Here is a 14,944-nt window from a genome sequence, read left to right as displayed (position 1 = left end):
ATTGTTTTGAGAACATTCAGCATTGTCTTGTAAAGCGTCTGCTTCAGGCAATGCCCCAGGCAATGACTCCAAGCAAGGGTTCTTTAGAGTCAGCTGAGCTAGGACTAATCTCATTAGATGGAAGTGGAGGGCCTAATGGTTTTTCTGGGCAGGGTGGTTTAGCAGACAAACATTCTGACAAAACTGTAGGAAGATACCACACATGTGTTCACCCAGAGCCTCGCCTTTCACCAGTACCTCATCTTTTGGTGGTGTTATTTTATGTATTTGCATTGTCACCTCATGCCATGGATCAGCAGTGTCCTCTTTATTGCTGGAAGCAGAGTTATCAACATCTTTAAGACTAGCCAGACTTGAGAACCGATTTAGAAAACTCATCCTTACAATTTTATTTCTCTAGAACCACTCTCTGTACCAAATGTCTTTGGCTGAGTTCTCTAGAGAAGCAAAACCAGTAAAGAGTGTAAATATATATAGAGATTTATATCAAAGAAATGGCTCACACAATTGTAGAGGCCGGAACGTTCCAAGTCCACGGGTTAGGATAGAGGCTTCTCCCGTTTGGCGTAGCTGTAGGGGCTGGTGAACCCAAGATCAGCAGGTCAGAAAGCAGAGCTCTTGCTCACAGACTGTGAAGATCGATGAATCCCAAGATCGGCAGATAAGCGGATAGCTCAAGTCCCAAGAACCAGAGGTCAGATGAACAGGAGGCAGCTGTAGGATCCAGAATGAGCAAAAAGCCAGAATGTCTGCTTATATGCGGATGCAGGCCACACTTCCAAGGAAACGCACTTTCAGCTGCTTGGCTACTCACAGCAGATCCCATCATGGGAGTGATCACACATGAACACTGAGAATCATGGCGCAGCCAAGCTGACATATCATCTTAACCATCACAGATGTCAATTTAAATGTGTAAGAGAATACATAGTTTCATAAAAAATATTTTAAAGGGAAGTGTGAACAAAATGTTTGAAGACTGATAATCTAGAGCAAGGTTCCTCAACCTTGGCACTATTGACATTTTGATGTGGATAATTTTGTTGTTGTGGGAGGCTGTCTTGTGCATTATAGAATGTTTAGCATCATCCCTGGCCTCTACTCCCCTAGATGCAGTAGCATTCCCCGGTGTTGACAGCTGAAAATGTCTCCAGATACTACCAAATGTTTCCTGAGGAGCAAAATAATTTCTGCATTCTCTCAAAACAAAACAAAAACTGAGATTGTTGATGCTAAACAAAGGGATAAGCATATGCTGAAACTCACCTAAAAACATTAGCGTCTTTCAGTGTGAAATGGTAAAGGCGGAAAAGGCACTGTCTGGGTCTGAGTTGTCTAGAGGAGCAAAGCCAGTGAAGGGTATATAAAAAATATATATAGATGTCTATATATAGAGAGAGAGAAATTTACTTCAAGGAAGTGGCTCACATAATTGTGAGGAAATGGTTCATCCCAAATCCAAGGGTTAGGCAACAGGCTGAAGACCTCTGCTGGTTCACATGGTTACACGGGCTGAGGAACCAAAATCTGCAGATCAGGTCACGGGATTGCTGGGGTTGGCAAATCCAAAATCTGCAGGTCAGGTGGCAAGCCAGAGACTGCTGTAGACTTGTGTCCCGAGAACCAGAGGTCAGGTGATGAGAAGAGTGCAGAGATGAGAAAGAGTGAGCTTTGCCAGAACATCCATCTATGTACTGGACCAGGCCACATCCCCAAGGAAGCTCTCCTTTCACCTAATTGGTTGCTCACATCAGATCACAAAGTGGAAGGTGATTTGCCAAACCACTGAGTATCATAGCCTAGCCAAGTTGACACAGCATTAACCGTCACAGGCTCTACCATTTACTGAATACCTACTATATGCTATGCCCTGTACTAGATACATTATACCTTATTTAATCCCCACAATGGTCCTGTGAGATAGGTGATTTTAGTGCCATTTTTACCTATAAGGAACCCAGGGTTCTGAAAGGGGCAGTGCCCAGATAAGAAACTAGATCATTCTCATTCCAAACTTCTGGCTCTTTACATCGTGAGGCTGTAAGTTCTTTAGGATAGTGTTTGCCTGGCACATAGTAAGTTCTATAAGTTTTACTTCCTCTTATTATCATGTCACCAGAGGTCTGAATAAAGATCAGAATTGCTAAATGCTGAAATGATATACTACATCAAATCTTGGAGAAAATCTAGAAACAAATACATTTAGAGTAAATAAAAAGAGCCTTAATTTATGACAGCCGTTATCTATAAGAGTTGATAGAAACTGGAAATACAAATTCAGATAAAGTTAAAATAATGGATAAATTACCCAGTGAGTTACCAATAAAAACTCAGCAAACATTCTTTATCCTTGAGGTGAAGTAGAAAGCCAGTTGCCATTGAATCGATTCTGCCTCATGGCATTCCTGTTTGTGTCAGAGTAGAACCGTGCTCCATGTGGTTTTCAGTGGCTGATTTTTCGGAAGTAGATGGCCAGACCTTTCTTCCACGGTGCCTCTGGGTGGACTCGAACCCCCAGCCTTTGATTATCATCTGAGCACTTTAACCATTTGTACCACAGACTCCTGAGATGAAGCAAAGGGCAGTAAGATTGTACAGTGCTTCCCTCGCCACCTTTGCCAGAGGCAGAAGGTAGGACTAGGTAGGCCATGCAGTCTAACCCACTGTGGCAATTCTTATATTTAGTGTTAAGAGACCAGCATAAAATATTACCTCTATCTTGTATGTGAATATACCTATACCATAGTTGTTCCTGTGTAAATTTAAGTCTCATGTCAGATGCTGTGTGGGGAGGTGGTTTGTCATAACACTTATTTCCTTACGTATTTTGCTAGTCTTAGATAAAACATAGTTGCATATCCTTTATACAGAAAAAAAATAATAATAATGATTTCTTGACTTTCTGCCTTCAGTTCTGTGTTTTCCAGCACCGAACATAACTTGTAAGGATTTCAGTGGCAATGAAACACATTTTACCGGAAACGAAGTTGGTTTTCTTAAGCCCATATCTTGCCGAAATGTGTAAGTATATTGCTGTAGTTTAAATTTTCAGATTATTTGCCTATGTGATATCTTGATTGCATGGAGTGAAGAGATAAAGAGTTAACTTGTGGGGAACATCCTGCACTAATAGAACTTCCTGCTTATGTCAGAAACCTTCTATTTTAAGTGTGCGTATTTTTTTGTTAATAAATGTGATTCCCCAACCAAGTAGAGCTGAGATGAATAAAGACTGTAAACGGCCACATGTTTTGTCAGTTCAGATCAGTTTATGTCACCAAGCGAATCATTAAAAATTCTGTTCTCAGAGTTTGGGGGATTTCTAGAGTGCGGATAAGGAATTGTGTAGTTGTAGTATTAGAGGAGTGCCAACTATTGTTAATCATTCACTCATTAAGGTCATTTTGCAAACTCCATTTCATACTTTGTAATAGATGCAGATGATGAGTGGCAATGTTAAACAGAATTCAAAAGTTACCAGTTTGGAATATTCTAACAAATGGCTCTGTCTTGTTAGGAATGTTCTTGTTTAAAGGACTTTTGCGTTTGCTTTATTTTTGCTACAGTAAAATTTCTACTTTGTACTAAAAATATGATTTAGTTTTATCCATTCTTATTAATTGCTAGAGCCATATTTTTATCTTATTACTGTATATGGTTACATTTTATTTGATGGTACTTTTTTAATCACTATTTGTATCATTGCTGTTTCTACTAGAATTCTTAGAAAGAGCTCTTAGAGTCCTTTTTTTTTTTTTTTTTTTTTGGATGCTACTTAATTGAGTTAGTGAGGGATTTTAGATTGTATCTTGCTGTGTAATCCTAAACCAATCACTTAAGCTTTTTGGGTCCAAGATTTCTCATTAGTAAAGTAAAAATTGTTAAAAGGAATTATTTTCAAAGTACTTAGATGATTTGGTTAATTTTTAAATTTATGGATTGATATTTCTACCTTCAATATTCCAAACTACAAGTAATAATTAAGTGCTGGTCCAAGATACCAGAGGTCATAATATAACATTTAAGAAAATCATGTGTTGAGAATAGCTAGCCATTCAGGTTGGACCTTTATAGGTTCATATTGCATTTGTTGGGTCACTGCAGTTCAATTGTCTGTTACTTAATTTCCAAGGTAACTCTGATTTTTCTTACACTGTCTCAGGGTAGATTAAGCTTAGTGCTACTGAATTGTACTAATCATAATCATGCTTATAAGACATTGATGTCAATTATGATAAGAAATATAACCATCAAGGAAACCAGATACTCCCTGTCTACTGGTCAGCTTTTTCTCCTTCTATTTTGAAATCTACAATTCCAGAGTAGAATTTGCTTGATACGAGTTGAATCAGAACAAGGGGAATTAGACTCATGGATAATTTTAATGGGAAGAGTCACAAAACTAAGATGACCTGATATATCCTTTTCCTTTATCAGGATATTCAGTGCATGGCCACCAAAGGGCCAGCTGCTGGCCAGTGATCTAGTCTCCTATAAACACTACTGAATAAAGATCCACTGACAAATGATTATTCTTTGGGTGTCCCCTTTCCAGTTTACATATTATCCTTCTACTCCTGTTAGTATATTCTTTTTCAAATTGTATATAATATTAATACTTAATTAAAACTCCATCTTTAATATTGCAAGTATGGCCATCCTATAATGCATTCTTTGGAAATTGTGGCCTGGTAACCATATCTGATTACCAAGGCACCCACTTATTTATTTGAGTAAGCTAACTGCAATAACAGATGTCTCCAGAATTTTAGTGACTTAACATAAGTTATTTCTCACATATATCACAGTTTAATTTGGCTTGATTCAGGAGTCAGGATAGGGTGATAGGATGATAGTTACTCCGTACAGTCTTGCAGGAACCTGCTCTTTTCATTGGGTGGCTTTCCTTCCTCTATTCCTTGGAGTCCTTTCCATTCAGCAGCAGGTGGGAAAACCTCTTACAGGAAGATTTCTTGGGCCAGACATGGAAATGGCATACATCGCTTCTATCTTTATTCCATTGGGCAAAACTTGGCCATGGCCGCACTTAACTGCAAGATGGGCTGGGGAATGTAGTCTAGCTGTATTCCAGAAGAAAAATTGAGATGGTTTGATGAGTAACTAGATGGTCTCCTCCACACTAATTTTCAGATTATTCATCAGACTGATTTTGTAGATAATTGCTTTTCTAATTTCATTCCCCTCTCCAGCCAGGATTCTTGAAAGAGTTGCTTCTGTAATACTTACCTTTCATGAATTTCTTTGTTGAGTGCAGTATGTGTGGGTTTTGGTTATACTGAGATTTACCAGTGATCTTTGTTATAAGTTACTATAATTAAATGGATATTTACAGTGCATGTCTTCATCTTTCTAAAGCATTTGGCTATTCTCTTCTCAAAATACTTTCTTTCCTGGACTGATAAACATGTAACACTCCTGTATTTCCCTTGATTCCTATTGCTTTGCTTGTTCCTTAACTCTTGATATCCCCAAGACTATATCCTTGGTTGTTTTCACTTTCTCATGCATCTACCAGTTTGGTTTCTCTCACAGTCTTTATATATTTTAAGGTCCAAAACTGAATCCATCATTTTTTCCTTCAAATCATTTTCTCTGTTATCTTAGTGAATGGCATCTGTTTTTTTTCTTTCAATTGTTGTAAATATGTATATAACACATTTGCCAATTCAGTGGTTTTCACATGTATAATTTAGTGACACCTGTTACCTTAGTCATGTTGTGCCACACCATTACCAACATCTCCCTTGCCAAATTTTCCATCACCATGAAAGAAACTCAGTGCTTCCTAAATAAGCTCTCCCCCACCCCCATTCCCTCTCCTTCCTGCTCTTGGTAACCACTAATAAGCTTTGGTTTCTATACATTTCCCTATTCTAGATATATAAGTAAGATCATATGAAATTTTTCCATTTGTTATTGACTTACTTCATTCAGCGCGTTTTCAAGGTTCATTCTTGTTCCCACCCAGTTTTGTAAGCCAGAAATTTTAGAATCATTCTTGGCTTCTCCTTTTCTTTCATTCCCCATGTTTATTCTGGTTTCCTCTACTTTTTTAATATTTCCCAATTTGGTCCTCTCTCCCACTGTTTCTGTCCATCAGATTAGAGCCTGAGTTTCTATAAAGCCCCCTAAGTTATTTCTCTACATCCAGTCTGCTGCCCTGCTTCAAGGTAAATGGGGCACCACTCTGCATAAATTATGACATCCTTATAATATTAGACACAAAAACAGTATCTCTGGCCTATGTTTCAGTTTATTAATCATTTATTGTAGGTTCCAAGCTCTTTCTTATCTCTGGGCCATTTGCTACTTCCACCAAATCCCCCCAAACCAAAAAACCCATTGCCGTGGAGTCGATTCTGACTCGTAGTGACCCTATAGGACAGAGTAGAACTGCTGCATAGGGTTTCCAAGAAGTGGCTGGTGGATTTGAACTGCCAACCTTTTGGTTAGCAGCTGAGCCCTTGACCACTGTGCCACCAGGGCTCCCAAATCCCTCCAAACATCTTATTTGTAAGTACAATGCAAAAGTATTAAAAGATTGTAAGCAGGGACTAACGTGATCAAATTTGACTTTAGAATGGTAACTTTGCCTAACTATTTTTTTACTCATCTTTGCAACAAAGCTGCTTGAAAGAGTTGTCTAATACTTCTTTTCTTTAATTCATCTCCTCCCATTCTTTCTTAAATCTACTCTGTTCTATCTTTTTGTCCTCACCACATCACCAAAATTGCTCTTGTTGAGGTCGTCAGTAATCTCCTCTTGGTTAAACTTAGTTGTAAGCTCTCAGCCATTATCCATCAACCACATTGGACACGGTCACTCTGCATTGTCTTCACTTGATTTCCAGGATACTACACTCTTCTAATTTTACTTCTTCCTTACCATTACCTTCTTCTTAGTCTCCTTTCTGATTTCTTCCTTCTCCCTGTCCTCTTAATATTGGAATACCTCAGGGCTCAGTCCTTAGATCTTTTCTTTTTTTCTATCTAGCCTCACATGGCAATCTTGTGGCTTTAGATACTATCACTATGTCTATAACTCCCTAATTTATATCCCTAGCCCAGAACTCTCTCCCTAACTCCAAAGTTGTCAACAACTCTGTATGGATGTCTAATAAGCATCTCAAACTCAACAAGTCCAAAACTGAAATCCCAGTCTTCCTTTCAAGATCTAACCTACCCTTAGCCTGCCCCAACTCAGTCGATGCTAGCTTCATCCTTCTAGTTGCTTCAGCTAAAGAGTTTAGCATTATTCTTACTCCTTTCTCTTTTTCATACCCTATGTCTAATATATCGGGAAATTCAGTTGGCTGTACTTCAGAATATATCCAGAATCTGATCACCTCTCACTACTTCCTTTGCTATTACTCTGGACCAAGCCACTACTATTTCTCACCTGGGTTGTTATAATAGCCTCCTAACTCTCTTGTCCCCTGTGGTAGTTTGAATTTGTTTGGCAGTAATTTATCTCTTCCTCCCACCGACTGGGCAGTGTATACCTCCCTACTCCATTGATTTGGACATGACCATGTGACTTAATTTGGCCTATATGCTGTTAACAGGTGTGAGACAAACACAAGTAAAAGCTTAAATGTGTTTGTGGGCTTTGGCTTTCTTCTTGTACTTTAATGATGTGACCTGAAAAGAACTTGCTCCAAGTAGCTGTGCTTCTTTAGCCTGGGCCCTAGAAATACTTACGTGGAGCTGACTTGAACTGAATATGCAGCCTAGATTCAAGCTCAGCCAAACCTCAACCTGAAGCAGAATCTCTTAGCCAAAGCTGGCCTAAATGAGCTATTCTGTAATCTACAAGTGTGAGAATAAATATTGTTCTAAGCCACAAAGTTTTGGGATATTTGTTACATAGCATTATTGTGGCAATAGCTGACAAATTGTCTATTTTCAGTGCAAGAGTCAGAGTGATTCTTTTAAAGTCTAAATCAATTCATATCATACCTCTACTTAAAATTATGCAATAGCTTCACATTTCTGTCCACTTAAAAGCCTTAGCTTTTCCTCTGCATAATCTGCCCTTCTTTCTCTCTGTTACCTCTCCAACCTCATCTCCTAATCGTCTTCCCTTCACCTACTACACTTGCCTCCTGAATAGTTCTCAAATATGCCTCCTGAACATGGAATAGCTGAAACAAATGGAAGAAACGATGAAGAGCTGAACAGAAGATTTCAAAGGGTAGTTCGAGAAGACAAAGTAAAGCATTATAACAAAATATGCAAAGACTTGGAGTTAGAAAACCAAAAGGGAAGAACATAGTGGCATTTCTCAAGCTGAAAGAACTGAAGAAAAGATTCAGCCTCAAGTTGCAATATTGAAGGATTCTATGGGCAAAATATTGAATGACGCAGGGACCATCAAAAAAAGTGGTGGGAATAGGCATAGTCACTGTGCGAAAAAGAACTGGTCGATGTCCAGCCATTTCAGGAGGTAACATGTGATCAAGAACCAATGGTGTTGAAGGAAGAAGTCTAAGCCGCACTGAAGATATTAGTGAAAAACAAAGCTCCAGGAATTGACAGAATACCAACTGAGATGTTTCAACAAATAGATGCAACACTGAAGTGTTCACTCATCTATGCCAAGGAATTTGGAAGACAGCTGCCTGGCCAATTCACTGGGAGAGATCTATATTTGTACCTATTCCAAAGAAAGGTGATCCAGCAGAATGTGGAAATTATGGAACAATATCATTAATATCACACATAAGTAAACTTTTGCGAAAATCACTCAAAAGCGGCTGCAGCAGTACATCAACAGGGAACTGCCAGAAATTCAGGCTGGTTTCAGAAGAGGACATGGAACCAGGGATATCACAGTTGGTGTCAGATAGATCTTGGCTGAAAGTAGGAAATATCAGAAAAGTGTTTACTGTGTTTTATTGACTATGCAAAGACATTTGACTGTGTGGATCATAAGAAATTATGGACAACATTGTGAAGAATGGGAATTCCATGAGGAACCTGTATATAGACCAAGAGGCAGTTGTTCAAACAGAACAAGGGGATACTCTGTGGTTTAAAATCAAGAAAGGTAGGGGTCAGGGTTGTATGCTTTCACCATATTTATTCAGTATATATGCTGAGCAAATAATCCTAGAAGCTGGATGATATGCTTGCTGAAAGTGAAGAGGACTTGAAGTACTTATTAATGAGGATCAAAGACTACAGCCTTCAGTATGGATTACATCTCAACATAAAGAAAACAAAAATCCTCACAACTGGACCAATAAGCAACATCATGAAGAAGAGAAAAGATTAAAGTTTTCAAGAATTTCATTTTACTTGAATTCATAGTCAACATCCATGGAAGCAGCAGTCAAGAAATCAAACAACGTATTGCGTTGGGCAAATCTGCTGCAAAAGACCTCTTTAAAGTGCTAAAAAGCAAAGATGTCACTTAGAGGACTAAGGTGAGCCTGACTCAAGCCATTATATTTTCAATTACCTCATATGCGTGTGAAAGCTAGACAGTGAATAAGGAAGACCAAAGAAGAATTGATGCCTTTGAGTTATGGTGATGATGAGGAATATTGAATATACCGTGGAATGCCAGAATGAACAAATCTGTCTTGGAAGAAGTACAGCCAGAATGCTCCTTGAAAGTGAGGATGACGAGATTTCATCTCACATACTTTGGACATGATATCAAGAGGGACCATCATGCTTGGTAAAGTAGGGGGCCAGCAAAAAGGTAGAAGACCCTCTATGAGGTGGATTGACACAGTGACTACAACAATGGCCTTAAATATAGCAACAATTGTGAGGATGGTACAGGACTACACAGTGTTTTGTTCAGTTGTACATAGGGTTGCTATGAGTCAGAACCAACTCAATGGCACCTAACAACAACAGCAATAGTACCAGTTACGCTGCCTTTGCATTGCTTTTTCTTTTGATTGGGACACTCTTCCCTCAGTGGCTAGGCATAACTAACTCATCTTATTTCTTTGCTCAGATATCACCTCAATGAGGCCTACCCTTACCACCCATTTAAAATCACAACCTGTCCCTTATCTCTTCCGCTGATACTCTGGATCTCCTGTACAACCTGCTTCATTTTTTGTTTTTTCCTTAGCTTATGACTTACTAACATAGGAAGTGATTTACTTTTTTTAATATGTTTATGTTTATTGCTTGCCTCATCTAGATTATAAACTCCACAAAGGCAGGGATCTTTGTCTCTTTTGTTCGTTAATATATCCCGAGAGTCTAGAACAGTGCCTGACACATAGTAGGCACCTAAAAAACATTAATCGAATGAATGAATGAATAAACAAATAAATAATAATTAACTATTTTGTTTTCTAAAATGTTCACATGTTGGAAATTTATGACTTTGACACTCAGGTTTTAATTTTGTACAGAAATGGATATTCATACAAAGTGGCAGTTGCTCTGTCTCTTTTTCTTGGATGGTTGGGAGCAGATCGATTTTACCTTGGGTACCCAGCCTTGGGTGAGTATTTTTTTATTAAAAGAAAAAAAAAATCCTTGTAAAACTTGTGTTCCAGGTAAATGTGTGTATTCTTACAGATTAGATCTCTGCATATTATTAACATTTAGAAGTTCTATGTAACTGGGGTCGAATGGCTGACATTCTTCTGTGAGTACAGAGGTAGTAGTTAGCTCTACAATTCAACTTCGGTAAGAAATACTGACTTTGCTTTCCTAGATTTTTACTTATATGAAAACATACTCCATGTAGGTAGGCATTCACTTAAGATAATAATCTTGAGCTGTTATTGCTAGTGCTAGGCACATAGTGGGTACTCAAATATTTTATGAATAAATGTATATCCCTTCAAAATTAATGTTTTTTTCTACCTGAACCTCTATCATTGTAACCTTGTGAATAGAAACTACTATTTTCAGGACAAGCTGGGATTGGAACTATGACTGCCAGGACGAGCAGGTGTGGGAACCTGGATTTTATCCCTTTAGCATCACTCCCACATACCTTCCTCCTAGCTGTAATCTTCACATTTACCACAGTTACTAATGATTATAAAAACTATTTACATTTAGCTATAGCCTTTGTTTAAACAATACCTTCACATGCCTAACCTTATTTAGACCTTACAACTGAGTTTTATCATCCTCTTTAATAGGTAGGGAAATTGTCACTGAAGAAGTTAAGTGATTTACTCACCCTAGAGGCCTTGCTTTATTCTGTGACATATGTGTTGTTATGCTTGTTTTATGGGATAGGGAAATGGTCACGAGATTAAGAGATTTACCCAAGGACACTCAGCTAGTGACCTGAATTTGAACCCACATTTTCTGGTTCCAGAGATCATGCTTTATTTACTGTAATCCCCTGCCTCTGTATTAGCCCTCACTGAGCAAATTTAAAGTTTATAGATCCTCTCCTTTCTAGCTAGGAGACAGCTAACCTTATTTCTCCCATATTGCTACCCACCCCAGGAATCCAAAAGGAATCTTCACTCGGGGTTGGTGGGAGGTGTGCTTCTGACAGCCTTACCTGGAACTCAATGTTGTAATGTCAAATATGTATACTGATTTATTCAATCAACGGTTTCTTTAATGTTTACTGCATGCTAAATAAGTAACTAAATTACATATTAATGACTAATGTGAAAATGATCATGAAGATCACTGTGCACATTGGCTAAGAAGAAAATAAATATGAAATAAAATATGTTGCTAGGCCAGTTTATGGCCTAGCACTATAACGGAAGCATAACTAAGTGGTACGAGAACACAGAAAAGGGACTAATTCAGTCTCTCTGGGGTTGTGAGGGAGGACTTCTCAGATCAGACAACATTTGAGCTAGATTTTGAAGGATGAAGAGATTGTTCCAGGGAACAGCATGTACAAAGGCACAGGAGTATGAAGAAAGAGAATGTGTGTGTGTTGAAAGAATAGTGGATAAAAATTTGGCCGCTAGGTAGCCCAAATGGTTTGTGCTCAGCTACTAACTTAAAGGTTGGCTGTTTGAACCTACCCAGCCGTGTTGCCGAAGAAAGGCCTGGGGGTCTGGTTCTGTAAAGATTGCAGCCAAGAAAATCCTATGGAGCACTTCTACTGTGTAGTACATGGGGTCACTATGAGTCAGAATCAACTCAATGGTAAAGGGTTTGTTTCTTTGTTTGTTTCTTTTATAGGGAGGACAATCTTAGGAAATGAAGCTGTCTGGACAGGGAGGCAGTGGTCAGATGTGAAAGAGTTTGACTGTCTTTCCATGGAATTTAGGCCTAACCCTTTACACGAGAGTTTTTAAGCAGAGGAATGTCATGGTCAGATTTATATTTCAAGAAGATAACATTGAGGAATTGTGGAAAATGACTTAGAATGGAGAAAGGCTGGTGGCAGAGTAAGCTGAAAGGTTGATGCCACAGTCCTGATACGAATGATAGTGTTACTGCACTTTCATGCTATTCATTATAGCAACCATAACAGAGCCAAACCCATAGTATGCTCAAAAGGCCTCTGAGCTGCCAAAATGAAAATGATATAGTCTGACACAATTTTGTTTTTTTTAAATACACTTTATTTTTTAGAGCAGTTTTAGGTATACAAAAAAATTGCACAGAAAGTACAGAGTTCTGAAACTCTTTTCAGATAATGGATGGGTGGGTGGGAGGGAGGGAGGGAGGAAGGAAAGGAGGGAGGGAGGAAGGAAGGGGAAACTAAGTTCATAATGAGAATGTAACATAGCTTGGTGATGGGTAGAATACATCCTAAGCTTTCCGACTTAGTCCTTGCCTTTTCTTGTATGTTCTCTTTAAGCCAACAGGACCATATATAATTTTTAGAAAGATTTCTGATTTTTTAAAAGTTTTTAAAAGGTTGGGAGGGGAGGGAGAAACATTATTATTTAGGACAGTTTATTCAGTGATGAATAGTAGTTTTTTTTTAAATTTTTTGTTGTGCTTTAAGTGAAAGTTAACAAATCAAGTCAGTCTCTCATACAAAAATTTGTATACACCTTGCTATATACTCCTAATTGCCCTTCCCCTAATGGGACAGCACACTCCTTCCCTCCACTCTCTCTTTTCCTGTCCATTCTGCCAGCTTCTGACCCCTCTGGCCCTCTCATCCCACCTCCAGACAGGAGATGCCAACATAGTGCCATGTGTCTACTTGATCCAAGAAGCTCATTCTTCACCAGCATCATTTTCTATTCCATTGTCCAGTCCAATCCCTGTCTGAAGAGTTGGCTTTGGGAATGGTACCTGTCTTGGGCTAATGGAAGGTCTGGGGACCATGACCACTGGGGTCCTTCTAGTCTCAGCCAGACCATTAAGTCTGGTCTTTTTACAAGAATTTGGGGTCTGCATCCCCCTGCTCTCCTGCTCCCTCAGGTCTGTTGTGTTCCCTGTCAGGGCAGTCATTGGTTGGAGCCAGGCACCATCTAGTTCTTCTGGTCTCAGGCTGATGTAGTCTCTGTTTTATGTGGCTGTTAATTACCTTGTGTATTTGGTGTTCTTCAGTCTCCTTTGCTCCAGGTGGGTTGAGACCAATTGATGCATCTTAGATGGCTGCTTGCTAGCATTTAAGACCCCGGACACCACGTAGATATTTTTTAAATATTTACTTAGTGAGAGACTTTTTATCTTGTTTACCAGAGATGTGTGCCAGATGGGCTGTCATGTTATATAAAGTTAATGTTTTTGACTTACTGTAGCACGTGATAATATGTTGGTGCATTTTTTTCCCCTGCAAAATAAAACTCTAGGTAATGAAAACCTGTAAAGGTGTAGTGGCTCTGGTTATAAATGTTAGTTTCCTGCCAGGAGCTACCATTCCCTGACACTGCTTCTCCAATCTGTTATCAGCATGGGTCAAAGAGAATCTTTTGGTTTGAGGTTGAGGTTTCACAAATTTACACATTTAATTTTTTCATATTTGGCTTTATGCTTCAGTGTAAATTAAAAAAGAAAACTTTTACATATTTTATTCCTACAGCAACCTTGAGGTGTTCATTAATTCAACAAATATTTTGACTAATGATTTCGGATTCAGTTTTCTCAGAGTTGTGAATTCTGTTACCTCTTATCCATCTGCTTTATAGCTTCCAAATTTTTGTTCCTATTGTCTTATCTTCCATTCTCTTTATTGGGTTTATGGCTTTTTAAAAATCCCTTTGCTGTGTTTTAGTGGACTCCTGGAGTAAGAGGAGCTTTGGGGACATGTTAATTATGTTAACTTTAATTGAAAATCCTCTTATCTTTCTAAGCATTCAGATATTTTTTTTTGAACACCTTACTTGCATTTAAACTACTTTAGTATTAAGAATTTTAGTATGTTTTATCAGCTAAACTAGTCCAATATGTAAAAATTACACTGTTAATTAAAATTCAAAAAGGGTTTTTAATTTAATTTTTAAATTCTGCTAAGAAGTCAAGGTTAAGAAATTTTGATATTTTCAATTAAAATGATTACTGTCATTAAAAAAATTTGAACTGGATAATGTAATGTTTGAAGTAGTCACAGATAGGGTCAAAAATTCCGTTTTTCTAATAACTTTTAAAGTTTTTCTTCATGTTTATGAAAAGCAGTGGTAGTATTTGTATACAGCTTTTTTTATGTTTATTTCCTTAATAGTGTTTTTAGTCATTGGAATTTCATAAGAACAGTATAAATAATGTAAATCATGCAGGTGTGCAACTTACTGTGTTTCAGGAATTTTGTGTTTAATGTAATACTTCATTATACCGATTCTCCTTCTCGATTAAACAAGGGAAAGCAGGGGAAGGAGTGTAGGGTGAATAAAATTCGATAAGATCTAAAAATTGCTTTTAGAAAAATTTCCTTTCTAGATATTTCAAATTCCTTTTTAGCACGTACCTACTATATAAAACATGTATATGCACACACATATGTATTTATTTATTTCCTTTAATTGATTTATTCCTTAATATACTAATGCTGTTCTATCTG

General features: G+C 38.0%; 1 protein-coding gene across 13 annotated transcripts in view; it reads left to right on the top strand.

Annotated features, from left to right (window-relative positions):
• Positions 1 to 14,944, top strand: part of TM2D1 (TM2 domain containing 1) — an 82,534-nt gene that overhangs the window by 28,123 nt on the left and 39,467 nt on the right. For all 13 annotated transcript variants that reach the window (XR_010321402.1, XR_010321404.1, XM_064282063.1 and 10 more), the window contains 2 exons: positions 2,913 to 3,021; positions 10,404 to 10,495. Coding sequence is in view for 11 of the 13 variants with exons in the window: in XM_064282063.1 (XP_064138133.1) it covers positions 2,913 to 3,021; positions 10,404 to 10,495 (201 nt within the window). In the remaining 2 variants the exon portion in view is untranslated. The remainder of the gene's footprint in view (positions 1 to 2,912; positions 3,022 to 10,403; positions 10,496 to 14,944) is intronic.

Source organism: Loxodonta africana, chromosome 3 (assembly GCF_030014295.1).
Source record: "Loxodonta africana isolate mLoxAfr1 chromosome 3, mLoxAfr1.hap2, whole genome shotgun sequence".
Lineage (NCBI taxonomy): Eukaryota > Metazoa > Chordata > Mammalia > Proboscidea > Elephantidae > Loxodonta > Loxodonta africana.
The sequence above is the reverse complement of the archived record's forward strand: the minus strand, read 5'-3'. Positions and strand labels throughout refer to the sequence as shown.